The 18119-nt window shown below is 41.4% G+C and overlaps 1 protein-coding gene and 1 pseudogene across 2 annotated transcripts; one reads left to right on the forward strand and one right to left on the reverse strand.

The window, feature by feature from the left end:
• Positions 1-921: 921 nt before the first annotated feature.
• On the forward strand, positions 922-1777 carry LOC138199492 (arylamine N-acetyltransferase, pineal gland isozyme NAT-10-like; annotated as a pseudogene).
• Positions 1778-2006: 229 nt separating this feature from the next.
• On the reverse strand, positions 2007-17919 carry LOC138199491 (E3 ubiquitin-protein ligase MARCHF6). 2 transcript variants are annotated; one of them, XM_069151611.1, is made up of 25 exons: positions 17304-17919; positions 16170-16269; positions 13955-14028; positions 13538-13681; positions 12870-12942; positions 12531-12699; positions 12129-12318; positions 11068-11129; positions 10927-10959; positions 10765-10816; positions 10533-10591; positions 10344-10424; positions 10092-10160; positions 9626-9700; positions 7596-7730; positions 7251-7471; positions 6771-6908; positions 6407-6629; positions 5153-5222; positions 4772-4953; positions 4277-4411; positions 4065-4154; positions 3530-3662; positions 2922-3057; positions 2007-2531 (listed from the first exon to the last, which is right to left on the reverse strand). In XM_069151611.1, the coding sequence occupies exons 1-25, from the start codon at positions 17320-17322 to the stop codon at positions 2444-2446; spliced, it is 2751 nt and encodes a 916-aa protein (XP_069007712.1). In that variant the 5' UTR covers positions 17323-17919; the 3' UTR covers positions 2007-2443. The 2 variants fall into 2 exon arrangements, with proteins under 2 accessions (XP_069007712.1, XP_069007713.1); XM_069151612.1 differs by lacking the exons at positions 13955-14028; positions 17304-17919 and having other exon boundaries at positions 16170-16253.
• Between the last annotated feature and the right edge of the window lie 200 nt (positions 17920-18119).

Below are 18119 nucleotides of genomic sequence, written 5' to 3' on the forward strand. Positions count from 1 at the left end.
TCTGTGTTTGTGATTTCCACTTCAGGACTGCTCCATAATGTCTCTGTGTTTTATTTTCTTTTTTGTGATTTGTACTTCAGGACTGCTCCTTAATGTTGTTGTGTGTTTTTTTGTTTTTAATTTTTGTATTTGCATTTAGCACTTTAGGGCTACTCATTTTTGTTGTTGTGTTTTGCACCTCAATGCTACCATAAAAAAAAAGAGCCAATAATGAACTCACGAAAGGTTAAATTACACAAAATTCGACCAAACTGCTGATATTCTGGGACTGAGGACAAACTGGACACTACAGTGACTTACTATCGCCTACTAATGTACAAAGTGGTAGCCTATTACAAAACAGAAATCTAACATATTGCACATTTAGATCATACAAAAAAAAAAAAAAAAAAAAAAAAAAAAAAAAAAAAATATATATATATATATATATATATATATATATATATATATATATATATAACCCCCATAACCTACCAAAATGTTTGTTTCAGGCTATTTGTTGTAAAATAACAATAAACCACAGTCATCTCTATTTCTACTGCAAAATCTATTTTATAAACACAAGCTATAGCACAGATACCGTTTTGCCCTAAAATAATACCCACAAGGCTGTTATACAACTTGATATAGCCAAACTCTGCACATCAACAGCCCATAGTGTAACATGTATAGACTATATTTATGGGTAGCCACTCCTCTACTTGTTCTTTTCACTTGGTCATATCTGCAAATGTGATTTGATGATACTTTCCTTACTTTTGTTTTGATAGTTCAGTTGACTTGACAGGTGATCTCTGCACCTTCCACAATAGGAGTCAGCAGGTAAGAAATGATCAAGGAAACACTGGAACAGGTGCCCGAAGTGGAGGAAAAAGTATCGTCGCCTATCCGTAGCAAGCAGCGAAAGTGACTTCGGTGAAGATGGACGTGGAGACATATTTATCTCGCACTGGGTTTGCGGGCTCCACTGAGCCCACCCTGGAGCTGCTGCGCTCGGTTCACACTTGCCGCCTGATGTCGGTGCCGTTTGAAAACCTTGACGGTGCACAGCGGCGGACGAGTCCAGCTTGACCCTCCGCTAGTGTACGACAAGATTGTGAACCAGCGCCGATGAGGCTTCTGCTGTGAGAATAACTCTCTTTTCGCCTGGCTGCTGACCAACCTGGGCGTCGAGGTCACTCTGCTCTCGGGTCAGGTGAGGGGTCTGGGCACGGGTTGCTGCGGGACACCTTTTGACCACTTGATCCTGATGGTGAGGGTTGTTGGGCGACGGCGGGGTTCCGGGTTTCAGTGTTCCCCTTTCACTAGAGACTAGTGGCCTCCAGGAGCAGGGCCACCGCGTTAGGAGGAAGGCGGGGATGTACTTTGTGGAGTGGCAAAAGGAGGAAAACAAAGGTGAGGATGGAGACTGGACAGAGATCTACAAGTTCACCCTTGAACCCCGGTGTCTGGAGGACTTCGCTGAGATGTGCCAGTACCACACAAAGCTCTCCGTTTTCCATCTTCTCCTGCAAGTCTCTCTGCGTTGGACGCACACCAAGCGGGAGGCTCACCTACATCGGCCGCAGGCTGATCGCCGTCACATTTCCTACAGAAGCAACAGGGGGTGTGTCAGAAACCACCACCAGGGACCTGAAGGACGAGGAGATTCCCGGTATTCTAGCAGAGAAATTTGGAATTGTACTTAAATCTCCGTTTATACCAAAGGATGAGGCGCTCACACCGCCCCCAGTTAAATATTGATCTCACCTCCGTGAGATATCTTCGTATCTCTTATTACTGCACAGCACAGTTATGTAAAAACAATTGATTATAATGTCTTTAAGAGGACTTCAGAGTCTCTGATTCATACAAAAGAATTTTAAATTGATTTTTATCATTTAAGTCTGAGTGAAACTCTATTTACGATTGTTGGATGAGTAGGTTGTATGATCCTGATCTTTGTACTACACCGCCACACCCAAATCCGCACGCAGGCGCACACACACAAGAATGCAGTCATCAAAAAAGATAAATTGTCATTTTGATTTAATAAATTATACATACACTTTTAAGATGTACAATGGTCATTGCATTAATCCACATCTTTCCTCTTCTTTTTTTTTTTTTTTAAGACAAAGTCAGCATTCAAAGTATTTACACATGTACAATTATTATCAGGCATGAATGACAATACAGATGTTGAGCTTCAAATCAAACCTTAAACATTCCTGCCTCCTCTGTTTGTTTGAGGGGATTACTCAGCTGTCCCGTGATTATAATACATTTTCCCGTCCCATCGTTGACGGGAAATTGAACAACATCCATCAAATCCACCAAGATCCACAGGAGATTCAAAAGGATCACAGTCCGAGGACTCAGTTGAAAATCAAAAAGGATGGGGTGAGACAGGGTGCACGCATGGTAGCAGGTGCAAAAATGTGGCAAAGTGTGACACAAAAATTTACTCTGCGACAGGGTTGGGAGGTGGGACTGAGCTTCCTCTGCCAGCCTTCCGTTCATAGTTGACAAGCCTCTGACCAACCAGGTACCTGCAAGGATTACAATATTTTAATCTTAATGTTTTTAGACTTTCCTGTTCTGAACTAAAAAAAAAAAAAAAAAATACTTTAAAGATCACAATTATGTACATTGAAACATAAATTACACCAATAAAAGTCTAGATTACTTTTTTGGAAGGGGATGCTTTAGTTTTGTTTTTTTTTTAAACCAAATCTATCCAACTAGCATAGAAAGAGTTTGAAGCAGATGTGTTTATCCTGCAATATTTACATCAGAAAGTGCCTTTAAAAATCACCCTGAATGTTACACACACCTCAAAAAGCCCACCCGTCACGACTGAACAAACTAAAAACTCTTCATCACGAACTGCAAAACACATGCTGCTTTCTACAGATGGCTCAATGCTCAAAGATTCTTACTTGTCGTTCTTGATGTGTTCATAAAGGCGTTTAAACTGTCGGATCTGGAAGGAAAGGATGCCGATAAGCGACACCACCATCAGGAGGAACGGGTAGATTCTCCTCTGCATTAAAATCTCCATCTCTGGGGTAACTCCTGCAAAAGCAATTCATTAAATATTTCAGTTTAAGGCCCAGTAACTGCAACACTGTGAAAATAAAAAACATTAAGGCAAAAAAAAACATATCTTGGAGACACTGCTGTTATGTGCAGTCAGCTGATAACTTGACTAAAAGAAGCATATTGACAGTAGAAATCTAAACATCTGCTGGTGCTTTAAGTGGATTGTTTAGGATGATGCAGCTGCTTTATTGCATAGGGAGGCTGTAGCTCAGTTGGTAGACTAATCGGAAGGTTGGTGGTTTGATCCCCAGCTCCTCCTGTCCACATGCCTAAGTGTCCCTGAGCAAGACACTGAACCCTAAAAATTGCTCCCGATGGTGTTGCAATGTCGCAAGTCGCTTTGGATAAAAGCGTCAGCTAAATGTAATGTAATTGCACACTTTTGCCACTGAGATTACATTATATTGGAAGTTTGACGCTCCTATTTTTGTCTGAATGTACTCACCGACAGCAGGCACCACCCCAGCAGCGATCACGTACGGCACACACAGGGACAATAGCAGGACTGAGATGACAGGAGCTGCCAGTTTACGGATGATGAATTGGAGATCAATGTTGCGGATTCCGTTGGCATAAACCTAAAGAGAGGTCACAGGTAATTATACTGTAGCGCAAACTCCAGCGTGACTGATTCACCGTTTAAGCAAAAAGAAAGAAAAATGGCAACTAGACAGGGCAAGGATCTACTGTAAAGGCACATGAGCAAAGTGAACTCTTCATGACGTGGGAGCTTGAATCTAGATTCTCTAACAGGGGCACAAACTAACCACTCAACTGCCCTGCTGTCTTTTATATTTTACAGTATATAAATTGTATAGAGGTCAAGGGTCTAACCCATTCATAGCAATTTAAGAGATTCATATTTAGCCAAGAGTCTGAGAATCTAAGTGAGTCTTTAATGTTGGTCAAACAGTGAAATACACAGCATCAAAAAAAAAAGAAAAAAAAAAGGACGTGTCTAATATCCATCTAAATCCCACCTGCTCAATAACCGTCTTCAGCCACCACTGAGGACCCATGAGAGTGATGGCAGCAATAATTTTGGCATGAAGCACTCCAAGAGCCCAATCCTGCAGATAACATCAAAAGATGAGCATAAATGGAAGAAGAACTCCTTAAATGACTCGCAGTAACTTCCAAGATCTTCCAAACAACTGACTGAATGACAGAAAACTCAAGAACACAGTCCTACCTGCCAGGGATAAAAGAGGGGGGTTTGTTCCAGGGGCACCCTGAGTGGAGCCACAATGACCAGTTCAAACAGCAGGCCCAGTAGCAGCGGGATGACTCCAGCAACCAGCAGAGCCACAACAAGGGTCTTCAGGATCTACTCAAACAGGTGTGGATATACATGATCAATCGTGACACTTCAGGTGAAGAGAACAAGTATGGTAGTTAAGTTTTATTCTCTTCTGATGGTACCGTCTCCTTGATCGGTACAAAAAGCGGCAGCACTGGCAGAGTCCATAACAGCAACAACACTGCAATATTACTTCCAGGCAGATGCTGGCAAATTTAGGATATCAGCTAATGAGCTTGGAATAGGCAACTAACCACTTAACAAAAACACTGTTCAGGTTCATGTCTAGACAGTCGAATGGCTGGAAACAGAGCAACCAATTAGCCCAAAGCGCGGCTGCCAGGTTTAGCTGTTTGCCGACAACTGAGGCCGCTTACTGATACTTACCATGAGCGTCCACTCTTGGACCTTGTGGACAATAACAGTGCGCCCCTGCGGCATCCAGGCCAGCAGAACGGTGATTCCGCGGATAGACAGCCAGCAGACATACAGACCGCACGCTGCAGTGTACAGCTCGTGGATTTTAGAACTTCCTGTCCAGAAGGACATCAACCAGCGGCCGGTGAATACTGAAACGCACGTGACAAAACAAATGGTCCAATGATTTCCAACTTTGTAGTGGTTGCGGAGGAGGTAAATTACTATTTCAACTTAAAATAGAGCAGCAGAGATATATAGATACACCCTTTAGTTATGGTTCCGGGTATGGGGCTGGTCTACCGAGGGGAAAATGATCTGTTGGTTTTGCTGTATGCCATCGCGTCTCACCTGGAAGGGTTAAGCACACCAGACTGGCCACGAGCAGAGTGATGCACATGAAGGCTATCAGCAGCACAATCTGGGGACAAGAGGACACATTATAAAATAACAGCCTCCAAATGGGACATATTGCATAACCAAACATTTAATATTTTACGCTAAACAACACAAACTGGTCAAAATTGTATTCTATATACTCCTGTTGCTGTGTGGAAGACTGTTATAATAGACACATGGAGATGAAGGTCTTTACCATGAAGGGGGAGGACTGTAATAACAGAGTCATATGGGCTAAGCTATACAGTCAGTGGTGCGCAGGGCGTTGGCACATTTCTATATTTGACTCTGAAACCACAAATAATAGTTTTTCTTTAAAGACTTGTGTTAAGTATAAAAATAGCCTTCAAGTCTTTTTTTTTTTTTAAGAGTATTTTTATGCATAACATTTGTCTTTTAATCTAGTATAATGATTTGATATTAAGATAGACAGAAACTACTTCTGTACATTATCAAGAGTACTTTTTATCTCTGAAACTCTTTGCATACCTGCAACCAATCTTTCTATAAAGCTTAAGATATCTATAAATTAACGGTGCCTTTTTCTAGCCGGCTTGATCAAATTTACGACAGAAAGCTGAGTGTGCCGGCTGTAGCTTTTTCACTGTCTTGCTTGAGCTGACTGTGGGCTACAGTGACATTTATCGCACTTATAATTTCAGAAAACAGTGAAAATACATAATTGCACATCCCCAGGTATGCAGCCGAGTCACTTTTGGTGTAGCAGACACACTGATGGACTGTGGCCACAAATGTATTTTTCCCTATGCACAAACAGCAGAAAAAAAAGAGTGGCTGAAAACATTTTTTTGTGCCTCACACACACCCACAAAATCCCTGGAAATTCTTTAATCATTCAATTGTTTGATTCCATTCATGTGTGCTGACAGAAATCAAGAAGTGAGTCTCTCAGCCATCGGAAGTCAAGGAAACACCTGCTCTCAGGTAGTTCCAGTTGAGAAGGCCTAAAGTGCACATGCTCTATGCTTCCAAAACAAATGCAGAATCACGAGGAAGCCATCAAAACGTGAGACTTTTTTAACACGTGAGCTCAGTGAGAAACTTTCATAGAAAAGAATGGCACACCGTCCGTAAATACACTATCCAGTTCTCTGAAATACATCTACCGTATGTGTAATTTGGATTCCACACAGCCTGCTCCTGAAACTACAGTTATACATAAACCAAACCATGTGACTTTCTCACCCTAAACGGGAAGCGCAGGGGTCGGTGGTAGGGCTGGAAACCCACTGGTCCCCCCTGCTGCAGGATGGCCTGATGGGCTGCGTGCAGACCCTCGCCAACAGCTGGGGCAGGGTTGTTATTGTTGTTATGGTGACCATGGGGCGGGTTGTTATTATTGTTGTTGTTCACAGGCTGGTTGGCATCATTGTCCTCCTGCTCGCCAAGGAGGTAAGAGTGGAGGTCTCTGGAGATAAAAGAGTCAGTCAGTTGCGAAAAGACAATATGGAAAAATCCTTCGGCGAGGAAGAACATGTGTGGTGGGCACAGAGACTTTACAAATTTTTTTAAAATGTATCTATTAATGTAAAAGTGTATTCAAACTTACAGTAGATATCCAGCACTGACTGTCCAGGCTCTGACCAGGCCTTTGAGCCACTGGCGAGTGTGTCCCTGCTCCAGTAGAGCTGGCAGCACAACCTGAAGTAACAACAGCTCCAAAGACAGCTCACTGACCGGGGCGTCACTGAGGAGGAAAGAGGTGGAGAGGGTCAGAAAACAACTGCATGTGGCAGTGCAAGTACCACATGGTTGCACAGAACAGTTCCTTCAGATTTCTGTTCTCCATATAGTTCACAAAATCGGACTTGTTTTCTCCAACGTTTCTCATAGCACACACTCAAATTGGTTAGTCACTCAATTATTACTTTTGATCAGTCGTTCACATTTCCTCTTGTTTAAGCTGTTCTATATCAAGACGTTGTGGGTGTTTGGCCTGAAAAGGAAGTGGATTCTCAGGCCACTTCAGAGAGAAAGCTCAGCAGCAGTCACGTGGTTTATTAATAATTCTGTTATGTCTGCTGGTTACCTGTAGAGCATGACATTGTATGGAAGGAAGGTGGGCAGCAGTAGTTTTATCAGCCTGATGGGCAGCCACAGCATGAGCAACACAATCGAGCCGAAGACAACCACAGACAGGATGAACCGCCGCAGGTGTCTATAGATGGGCAAGTGAATCATCTCCTGCACTGGGTTAAAATCAGGGTCGTTGAGGTTTCTCAGAAACCACAACACGCCGGGTCTCAGCACCTGATGGACAAAGAAGGCATAATGACTTCGTGGACAGCAGATTTGTGTCTTTTTTTTTTTCCCCCACAAGCAAAATTAGCCTGAGATACACAACCACAGGCTTTGCATGAGAACGTCAACTTACCTCTCTCAGTAGTAGGATGAAAGAAGCAAAGTAGAAGACGTAGACCATTCCCACAAGCCAGTGCAGGAACATAGTTGTACCAGGTGCTGATTTGAAACTCAATTCTCTGTCTTTCAATGAGGCGTCAAACATCTCCTGCAGGACCAAGAGAATTCCATTTTAAAAATCAAAATGGAATGGGTTCAAATTCAGTGTCGAGTCTAAGATGATGATTTCTCATTAGTTCTCTTTGGTCAATAACTGCAACTTGATGATAAAATGTGCTTTGAATAACATTTGCACGTCATATTAAACATATGACAGATTCAGATCAGAGTAAACAAAATTTTCGGAAAGGAAATGCCTTCAAGGATTCCTCTGCTATTTAAAGTCTGGCTCTATGTTTTACCTTTAAATGGAAAAGATGCTGTAGCTTTACATATGAATTACAACTTCAAATTAAAACTGCAAGCAGTGATATGCGGGCCCTCGCACGGAGCACATTGGGGAGCCGGCGGGTCGGGACTGTTATCAAAGATGTAATGTTTGAGGAAGATCGGAATATGTACATAAAGGTTACAGTCACTTGTAGTTTCATGACGAGACGCTCAAAATGGCCCCCACGCCACGTGCACACCGATCGACGAAAACAAATTAATGATGCCAAGAGACTTTTTTGTACATCTCTGTGTGATACACGTCCAACGAATTTGGTGCATGTAGGTGAAACTAGGTGCCGAGGCTGCAGTTTATGGGGCGCTAGCGAGCCTTTTGGCCACGCCCACTTGCAAAACACACATCAGATGTATAGTCTGGCGACTAAATTCAAAATGGCGGACTTCCTGTCGAGTTGCAACGTAACTTTTTTGTACGTCCAGGTGTGATACACATGTCCACTGAAATTCGTGCATGTAGGTAAATGTAGCCGCCGGAGCATCTCTTTAGGGGGCGCTAGGGAGACATTTGGCCACGCCCACTCCCGACTCCACTAGAATACGAAATTTTTCCGGGAGAGATGTGTGTATTAACTTTCATGAGTTTTTGAATATGATAAAGCCTCAAAAAAAGGCAATTCATTTGTAAGAACAAGGACCGAAAATAAAAATAATTCCTTGGATAACAATAGGGCTTTCGCACCATCGGTGCTCGGGCCCTCAAAACAACATTGTAGTAAAGACCACACCAGCTTGTGTCTTTCAAAAGTGGCACCTAATTGTGAGGCTGAACCGTGATATGATGAAGACCGCTTATTCCACACCATCTACTTCCTGACCGATCAGATTACTTTCACAGGTGGTCAGCTGCAGAGCAGGAGAAACATGGTCCCCGTGACCCGTCTGTTGTAAGGACTTCTCCATCTGTTCCGAGGAAGGCTGAGTGGCTCGGCTCTGGCTCAGGAACTACATAAATGGTCTGTCTTGCGCTGATCTGGATAACTGTACGAGCTCATGTTGTGGCTGACAGAGACTCAGTTCCTTGCAACTGTGCTAGAAAGCATCAACACAGACACACGGGAGAATAACAATCACACACCACAGAGGCACATGGGGGCTCTCTCACTCCCCAGTCCTCCAGACCAGTCGGTCCTCTGTTTTTCTGTGTGTTGATGAATGTATGAACTGTGTGAGCAGTAGCATTTGCTTTTGTCACGGTGCTGGAGAGCCCTACTAAAAGCCACTTCACAGGTGTTGTAAAGAGGCTGTGCAAATTGTATGAAAGCACCATGTATAACAAGTATTCACTGACATTTTCATAGGGCGACGGCTGCAAATTTACTCACTGAAAGAACCCTTTAGAATCATAAGAACATAACAAAAATATTTGTTATAATATTGGACTGTATCAACACACTTTTATCAACCAAGGAGAGAAAAAAAAAATGCATTAACCTTCCTTAAAGTTTGTCTCCTAAACCAAACTACTCAACCACTTTAATCAAAAGGCAAACAAGGGTGAGGAGCTGGGTCTTAAAATTAGAAGGTTTAGATTACTGAACAGTGTAATACAGAAATGCTGAAGTCAGAGCATGAAGAAGAGGAAGAGGATCTTACTAAAGAGCAGATGTCAAGCCACCAGCCGCAGATCAGCGGAAAAACACCAATCTCCACAACAACCAGCAGAGACACCTGCAATGGAAGGAGAGGCTTCTTTCAGCAATAGTTCACGTTACATGTAAATACATTTCAAACTTACAATATTTATATAAGGGTGTGAAATACAAACATGCAACGCTTTTTTTTTTTTGAGAAATTAGTGTAACTGTAAACGTTTAACTGTGTACCCTTGTGGGTGTTCCCTTCATGCAGGGTTCAATTAAATAAACAAAGCCATCTCACGCCTGATGTGCTTGTGTCATACTGTGTTCAATGATTGTTTTTAAATGAGTTTCCTTCCGTGTATGACTGCAAATAAAATCGAACTCGTTGTCATGTTCATGTAGTGAAAGAGCGAACACTTCTGTGTGTATTTACACCAAGGCCAGTGTCCTACATGAGTAACTGCACTTAGAGACGTTACCTTGACAACAATGTAGCAGACTCCGAGGAGACGCCGGGAGCGCTGGAACCTGACCAAAGCAGCCAGTCCCTAAAACAGCTGTTAAGGATCAACAGTGCACACACACACAGCCGACAATAGTTCATTTAACACGTCTCTCCTTATATTGTAACAAAACTACAGCCTGCATGAACCAAACTCTATTCGATTTAGTTTGGATGAAAGCTCTGCTTTTCAGGGGCGTGTGAGGCACGTTGTTAGGTGGAAGGATACGTGACACAGGATGAGCGTCATGGCCAGCAGTATGTAGCCCACGATCGTTGTGATTAACCCCTCAAAATGGGAGGCTTGGACCTAAAAAAAAAAAGAAGAAAAAAAAAAAAATAGTCGATAAATGAAAAATATAAGTTGAGGAATACATCATTGAATTCGTACGCTGAAGTCATAAAAGCAGTTTCTTACATATTCCTCGAAGCCAAGACCAACAACAGAGAAGTGCCCGATGTGGTAGGGGCAGAATGCTGAAAGAAAGAAGACAAGAGAAGATGTTTCTCTGACTGCAGCATAAATACCATCGTTTTATTTACGTAACAGAGTTTTAAGGGTGCATTTTTGGTGTGACAAAAACATCGTACGAGTGTCCGGTCTACTGTATCTTGATGCTTATGATACATTTTTGTTTCAGTGTACTCACCAAAGACCAGGATGAAGAGTGTGTTGAGAGACACTACCCAAAACACGTGCTCCTAGGAGACAAAGACACAAGCTTTTACGCAAGTCATCAAGGAGTACGACTTTTTACATACTCTTCATATAAATATTTTAGGACACATAAGACATAAAATATAAGACTTACCAAAAACACCAGCGAACCATCTAGGCCAAGCATCTGAATGGGAAATGGAAATCCTTTATGTTTTAATGTGCACAGATGTATAACCCAGAAGCCTAAAGAGTGTATAGGGGTGTTTAGAGATAAGAAAGGACATGCAGTTACCCTTTCCCAGGTGAGCTCCTCTGCTGCTCTGTCCCACTCCAAAGCATTCCAGTTCATGTCATCTACACAGACAGATATCACCGTGAAACACCCAATTCACAACAGTCAGCAACTCGAAAAGTATCAAACTTCATGAAGACCCAACAATTTTGGCATCACTGTCAAAATAAATTTAAGCTGTAGCTTTCTGTTTATCAGATATGGCCACAGCACCACAATGTAGAATATAAAGATAGGACACACCATCATGTGTTTGCCCGGTCAAATGTTTCAGAGTTGGAATAATCTTCGGCGAAGTTATAACTCTCTGCCTTGTTGAAGCAGGCAGTTCATGTTGCATTATTAATGTTGTTCTAGGAAAATGTGTCAGCTCCGAGGTGCACAATGTGCTTCTCAGAGGCTTTTCGGTTGCATTCATTTAGTTGTGGTGACACCGTAGTGCTAGAATAATGTATAATACAATCACAGTGTATTATCATACCTTTTTGTTTTGCCCGCTGCAAAATCAGTCCAACCATGATAATACCAAGCAAGTAAATGTGATTTGAATGCTACGGGTAGCATTTTGGCACGTCGTTATATCATTCTCAAATTAAATTTGATGATTTGGAAAATTGTCAAACAAAGGAGGCAATTGTGGAAACTATCTGTATGCTGTAATTTGTTCTTGGGTATCTCAAAATTAAGATATTTCTATAAACCTTTTGGTTTACCATTGCAAAACTTCAGAAAAGCCACTGGTTGTTTTAAAAATTAAAATAATTCCTTTTTTTTATTATTATTATTATTATTATTATTATTATTATTATTATTATTATTATTATTATTAATGTGGAGTGTGATATCTTCAAGATAATTATTTTGTTTTCTTATGGTACACACATGGAATGGATGACATTGAACATTGTGATGTTAATATTTTATGCAACTTGCACAGCATTACCTGCCAGGATAAAACATGATATTTTGGTTTCTTTACATTAATACTAATCTAAATAAAATGCAGTTAAATTTAAAATAAATTGGAAAAAATAGAAATAAATCTTTAATCAAACTCCAACCTTGTGCTCCGTTGTTAGGGTCTGCATCTTCAGCAGCTGCTCCCTCCTCTTCTTCGAGCTCTGGGTCATCACCCTGGTCTGGAGGGGCATCAGGGGGCTCCGGCTCGGCCTCATTCTGCGCCGGAGGGTCAACAGGAGCTGGTTGGGCTGCAGGAGGTTCATCGGCTGCTCCTTGACCTGCAGCTGGTGGCTGAAGGAGTGGGAACAAGAAGCATCTCTTTAATAAAGGTAACAACAGAAGGAGGCTACTGAACAGTCGATTTCTGCGTCATGGTCAGATATGGTATATAAATAATGCCCATTGGGATAAAAGACAAACAGTACTCTCTGTGTGCACCATAAATATTCTAATTATTGCACCACATGGAAGCAAAACGGTGTCCAATTGGTTAAGCAGTGTACCTCATTGGCTTGTCCGGCTGCATTGGGTGGTTGTGGTTGATGCTGTTCTAACCACTGGGGGGCGCCACCATGGACTATCTGTTCTCTGAGCCACACCAGACTGATAAATGCGCACAGGGTGCAGGTGACCACAAAGCAACCCTGTAGACAATCTGCAAGCAGGTTCTCCCTGCAGGAACACAAACAAACACATATCCAAATGTATAAAAACCCTGACATAGTCTTTTGTAACTAGTCTATGGGTAAATGAGGAGAATAAATCACAAAAACATGTTAGCTTTCATCAAGTTTAACCTATCGCATGGTATTGCTTGAAGTGCCGAAGCCGTTAGCACTTACGTAGAGAGCATGTCCAATGGCAGTGTCAAAAGAGAGCTCACAGAGCCGGTAAAAAGACACTTGTAGATGCGACCTAAGACACAGAGATGAGGTAAATACATTGGTGTCATTGTACACATCTTGTATAAACTGCATGAATAAACGTTTCAAAAGCACTTTAATGTGACAACTTACATAATATGCGAGAATTGAACAGATCAAGCCGACATTTTTTACATTAAGTACCGAGAAGGATTTAGATATTTTGAAAAACACTGCGCTGCTTGTTATGTATTGGTACTAAAGCTGTACTTCTTTTGATCATGTTACCAAACAAATGATTCATTGTCATTGTCATTTCTTATGTCATTCACATTTCCTCCTCTAGAAGGAGGAAATGTGTATTTAAGTTTCTATATGTGTGCAAAAATATTCCACCCATACTGGGACGGGAAAGTAGATGAGGAGAAACAGAGCCTCAGCATGTGATGAACATTTGCTCGCAAATCTATCAAATGGGCTGGTCAGCGAAACTAAAATAATATAGCTTATCCCATCTTCATTTGATTAATCAGTTAAAACGGATAAACAACTGATACAAGTCGTGCAAGAGGTGTAGTGAGGGGGGGTCATCATTTGGGGTCTGAACACAATTTATTGCCGATTTTATGTTTGTGGATCCCACTTACATGCAGTGAGAGGAACCACACCGAGCCACGCGAAGGCCACCAGCGTGTAATGGAACCAGTAGCGGATGGCTGTGCCCACACTAGTCAGCAGGCCAGCACAGATGTCCTGGATGGGCAGGCGTGAGGGCATATCTGGGGAGTAAACTGACAGGGACAGGTGGAGAGAGTTGAACCACAGACCTTTATATAAACTTGTGTGTGGTAATTTTCTGTTTAAAGTTATGGAAGCTAACTACATTATTCAAAAATATGTATCAACAAAAGAATATTCTTTCAATAAATGTAGAATCACATGCATAAAAAAAAAAAGACCGACATAAGATGAATCGCACGGCTCCATCTCTAAGGATAATTTGAGAAATTTCAGGCTGTATAATATATTTAAGGGGACAATCCATCAATGCCACGATGACTTACTTGGTGTGAAAGCAAATCTGTGCTTGCATAATTCACAGTACTCCTTCCTGCTGTGCTTCAGCCATTGGACCAAACTGTAGAGCGACATTTGAAAGGTGAAAATTGATAATAGTAATACTACAATACTTTTTGTCACATAAATACTACTCAAGTTGAAGTCCAACTTCTCAAACAGACTCATCAAACAAAATTTTAAAGTGTTGAAAAACATGACAATTCTCATCATTAGCAACGGGCAGCTACTGTAGACAATTTGAATTATCCACCTTAAAACCCAAAACTATACATACAGTATAAATGGTATCTGGTGTCATATTCTGAATGTTGAAGTTTGAAAACAAATTTCTAAAGATTTGATCAATCCTTAATTTGGCCAGTTTATGGATTTTGGATTAACTAACTGGATTAAACCAAAGTACAAATTAGCAAAGAAAAAAACCCTCTTGTGTTGCAGATTCAAAACATAGTCTGGGATGCAGACTTTGTGAGACAAAAGTTGGAAGTGGTGACCCAGCATAACCTTTTCATGGATTCCTCTGCCATGGCTGTACAATGACATGACATAATGTATAAGTAGGCTCAGCTGTGGTGACCTCTCCGGGACCTCTGGACCCAGCAGACACTAACTGTGAGCACTTATCAAGTCTCAGTCATGGAAAAAGACACATTCTCTGATAAACAAAGAAATAAGGACATTAGCAGCTATTTCTGAGCTTACTTGTTCTTGTATGCAAGTTGCCCCTCGTAACAAAATCCCAGCGGTTATGACATGGAGTAAACTGTGGGATTTACAACTAAATTACGTCAGGGAGTCAACAATATGACATTTTCGTCATTAGCTGTACACACACACACACACACACACACACACACACACACACACACACACACACACACACACACACACACACACACACCACGCTTTTAAGTTTCAGTTCAGCTTACATAATTCACAGTTTCAACTGTGGCCTCAATGTAGAATCGAGTTTCAAGTTGTTGTTGTTGTTGTTTTTTCCCTCATAAGGTTAGCTGCAATATGTATATGCTCTGCACAACTATACTATCCAGACAGAACGGTCTCCATGTCAATTACCACAGAAGAATCCTGGCCTGGCCTTTACTTCTGCCTTGGGATTTCCATACACCTGACACTCTTGGACCCAGCGACACTCCCACACGGGACAGATGAGAGCACAACACAATCTCCAAAATAGCTGCAGGGAATAGTGTCGTTTTCACGATGTAAATAACACACCTAAATCCTGTAACATGGACACTATGCTCCTCGGATTTGATCGAGGACAAGCCTGTTCTGCATCCTTTTCATGGTTCTTCTGTTACATTAGATGTGAAGACACTACTGTCGGCATTATCACAGCACACAACCTGTGCTCCAACTTATCTGATTCTTAGCAAACACCTCAAACTAACAAAACCTAGTCTCTTTCAGAAAGGAAATCCCGGTTTCCAGATTCCCTTGGATTTTCTAATTAAGTGAGGGTGTTAGCACGATACTGTAACAATCTCATTATAACATCTTTAGATCAGCAATGTAATTATCAAAACACCCATGGAAACAAAAATCTGTGATTCTATTTTTAGAATATGAGATTAAAAATAACTTCATTAACACCCCTTTATTTTTGCTTTTTTTTTAAGAAACCCATTCTTCTCTTGGCTGGGGTTCTTTAAAATGTTATGGTCACGTGTCTAGAACCAGGATAGGAATTAGAGCTGCAGTGATTAGTGAATAATAAATAACAGAAAAAGAGTTGCCAGAAATGTTTACAATCAACTAATTGTTTTGAGTCATTTTCTAATAAAAAATAAATTAAAAAAACAAAACAAAAAAGCTAAAATCCTGTGATTCCAGCCTCTTGAATGTATGTTCTGCTCCCTTTAGTCCTCAAAGGTATTAAGTTGAATACCTTTTGGTTGTGGACTGATGGTTGAGGTCTGTGCACAATAACTGTGCACAACAACACGAAATAAAGACATCAGGTTCATTTTTGGAGAAGGGATGAGGAGGGTCACTGTAAACTAGGATTGAGGTGGTGTCCTGAGCGTAGTTACTCACATCAGGGCCATTAACCTTTTTGTACACATGTCAATGTTAAATAAAAGGGGAAAGTTTTGGTATGAGGAGAAATGTGAGTTTACAAGGTGACAATTATGACAGCAGTCAAAGGGGAAGGAGACAGCCAAACACACTCACCATTCCTGGTGGATAAACTTGATACTGCCAGTGCAGACACATGGGTGATACAGTGGTTTGTCTGGGGTCCCCTCAGAGCGGCACACGCGACAAATATCCGCTGCACACACAAACAAAGAAACAGGTTACAGGTGAGCATATGCATGTAACATCTATCACCAAAGCTAAGCAAAAGACAGGGATGGCAGAAGTATTCAAGTCCTTTACTTGGGTACTAATACCACACTGTAAAAATAAAGTTAAAGTCCTGCTTGTACAACTTTACTTAGGTAAAAGTATGCAAAATGTACATAAAAATAAAAGTACTCACTATGCAGTAAATGCTCCCTTGCAGTGTTTTACTATTATGTATGATGTTTGTGGGATTGACATTACTGTTGCATTAATGTGTATTTTAGTGCTGTAGTTATTTAAGGTTGTGATTATTTTTAACTATTACATGTACTCTTAGTTAGTTGAATCCATATTAGTAAGAATCATGTATATCTAAAAAAAAAAGACAACAAACTCAGAGAAGCAATGCATTTTTCCAGAAAACCCAAATGGTTTTAAAATAGTTTATTTAGTTTAAAGATTAAGATAATATCTGTAGCACCTTTAGGGAACATTTGATCCTCCAGTATATCAGAAAAGTTCTAATTCAAAAACCACAAATTTGTAAATACATGGTTTTCACTTTATATTCTACCACATGTGCGGTTCCTGGTGGTGGTGGGACATATTCAGGATGGAGCCATGTGATGAAGTCGGTCGTGTTAAACACTCAAGATAATCAACACAGTCAAATTTAAGAGAGTCAAAACGAGAAACGTCGGTTATCTAAAGCGGGCATACAACACGAGACTGATGATGACATCACCAGTAACTTCTGGTCCTCTCGACGGTTCCTATTATAACGCTGCTGCCGCTTCTTCTTACTACAACATGCCCTCGCGTCGAAACGACGTTTAACAATCGGCCTTCCTGAACTCACACGCCGGTGACAGTCCGTATTAAAGCCACGCCGTTCAAGCCGAGTGAACCAACCAAAGCGGGCCAGGTGATGCGTTCACGGAGCTAACGCTAGTTTAACCCACCGACGGCAAAGACAACGAGACACGTATTAAAATGATTTTTTTTAATTTTTTTTTTTACCTTCTTCGGCGGTGTCCATGTTGTTCGCTAGGCACCGGTCACCGTTTCTTCCGGGAGTACTTTGTACGGTGAACCCATCCACGACACGCGTAATATCGTTTGGCCAGCTTCAGTTAAGCCAGCGAGACGACCGTGTCCTTACGGCTCCGGATGCATTGGCAAACATAAAATGGTTTCCCCGCAGACAAAACACCGAAGCACCTTTTGCTTCGCCGTCCTCTCGCTCCCGCTCTCGTGTTCGCCGATGAAATAAAAAAAAGAAAAAAAAAAAAAAAAAAAAGATTGTATTTTACGGTGTATTATTAATGCACCAAAAACAACAACAACAACAACAACAACAACACGCCGCAGAAACGTTACATCCTCTGTGTTGGTGAAACGACAGTTAAAACCTGGGAGACAAATGGCTCGCTGAAACCCGCTGAGCGCATGCGCCGAACTTCACTGCGAGCTCCTGTCACAACAGTCTTACTTTACCGCAGAGGTTTCGGCTTTACGTCAGGGACACGTCCATAGCAACCGTCTCCGAATGGCATGCTTTAGTGTTTTGTTTTTTTTACTTTGGTCAAAACCACAGACCGTATATAACCCCAAAACACCAGATGCTCGGTTTCTGAGGCACAATTAAAATGGACATATCCGCACTGGAGAAAGTACTCGTATTTTCTCCGCTTCGCCTCCATGATGTTCCTAGAAACCAGGCATCAAATACAAATCTATTGTAACAGCGACATCTACAGGATGCTACTAGAAACAACACCTATTTATGTAACTTGACTTTTACCGAAACCACAGTAGAGTTGGACCACAAAGTTG

This window comes from Embiotoca jacksoni, unplaced genomic scaffold (genome assembly GCF_022577435.1).
Source record: "Embiotoca jacksoni isolate LCO1_2020_lvr unplaced genomic scaffold, fEmbJac1.0.p SCAF_17, whole genome shotgun sequence".
NCBI classification, from domain to species: Eukaryota; Metazoa; Chordata; class Actinopteri; family Embiotocidae; genus Embiotoca; species Embiotoca jacksoni.

Excerpts from the sequence above, each read along its gene's own strand:
- LOC138199491 (XM_069151611.1), bottom strand. Across the intron at positions 10,161-10,343 it reads TGACGCTCATCCTGTGTCAC|GGACTGGCTGCTTTGGTCAG; the intron begins GTATCCTTCCAC and ends CAGCTGTTTTAG. Across the intron at positions 4,412-4,771 it reads TCCAAGAGTGGACGCTCATG|ATCCTGAAGACCCTTGTTGT; the intron begins GTAAGTATCAGT and ends CTGTTTGAGTAG.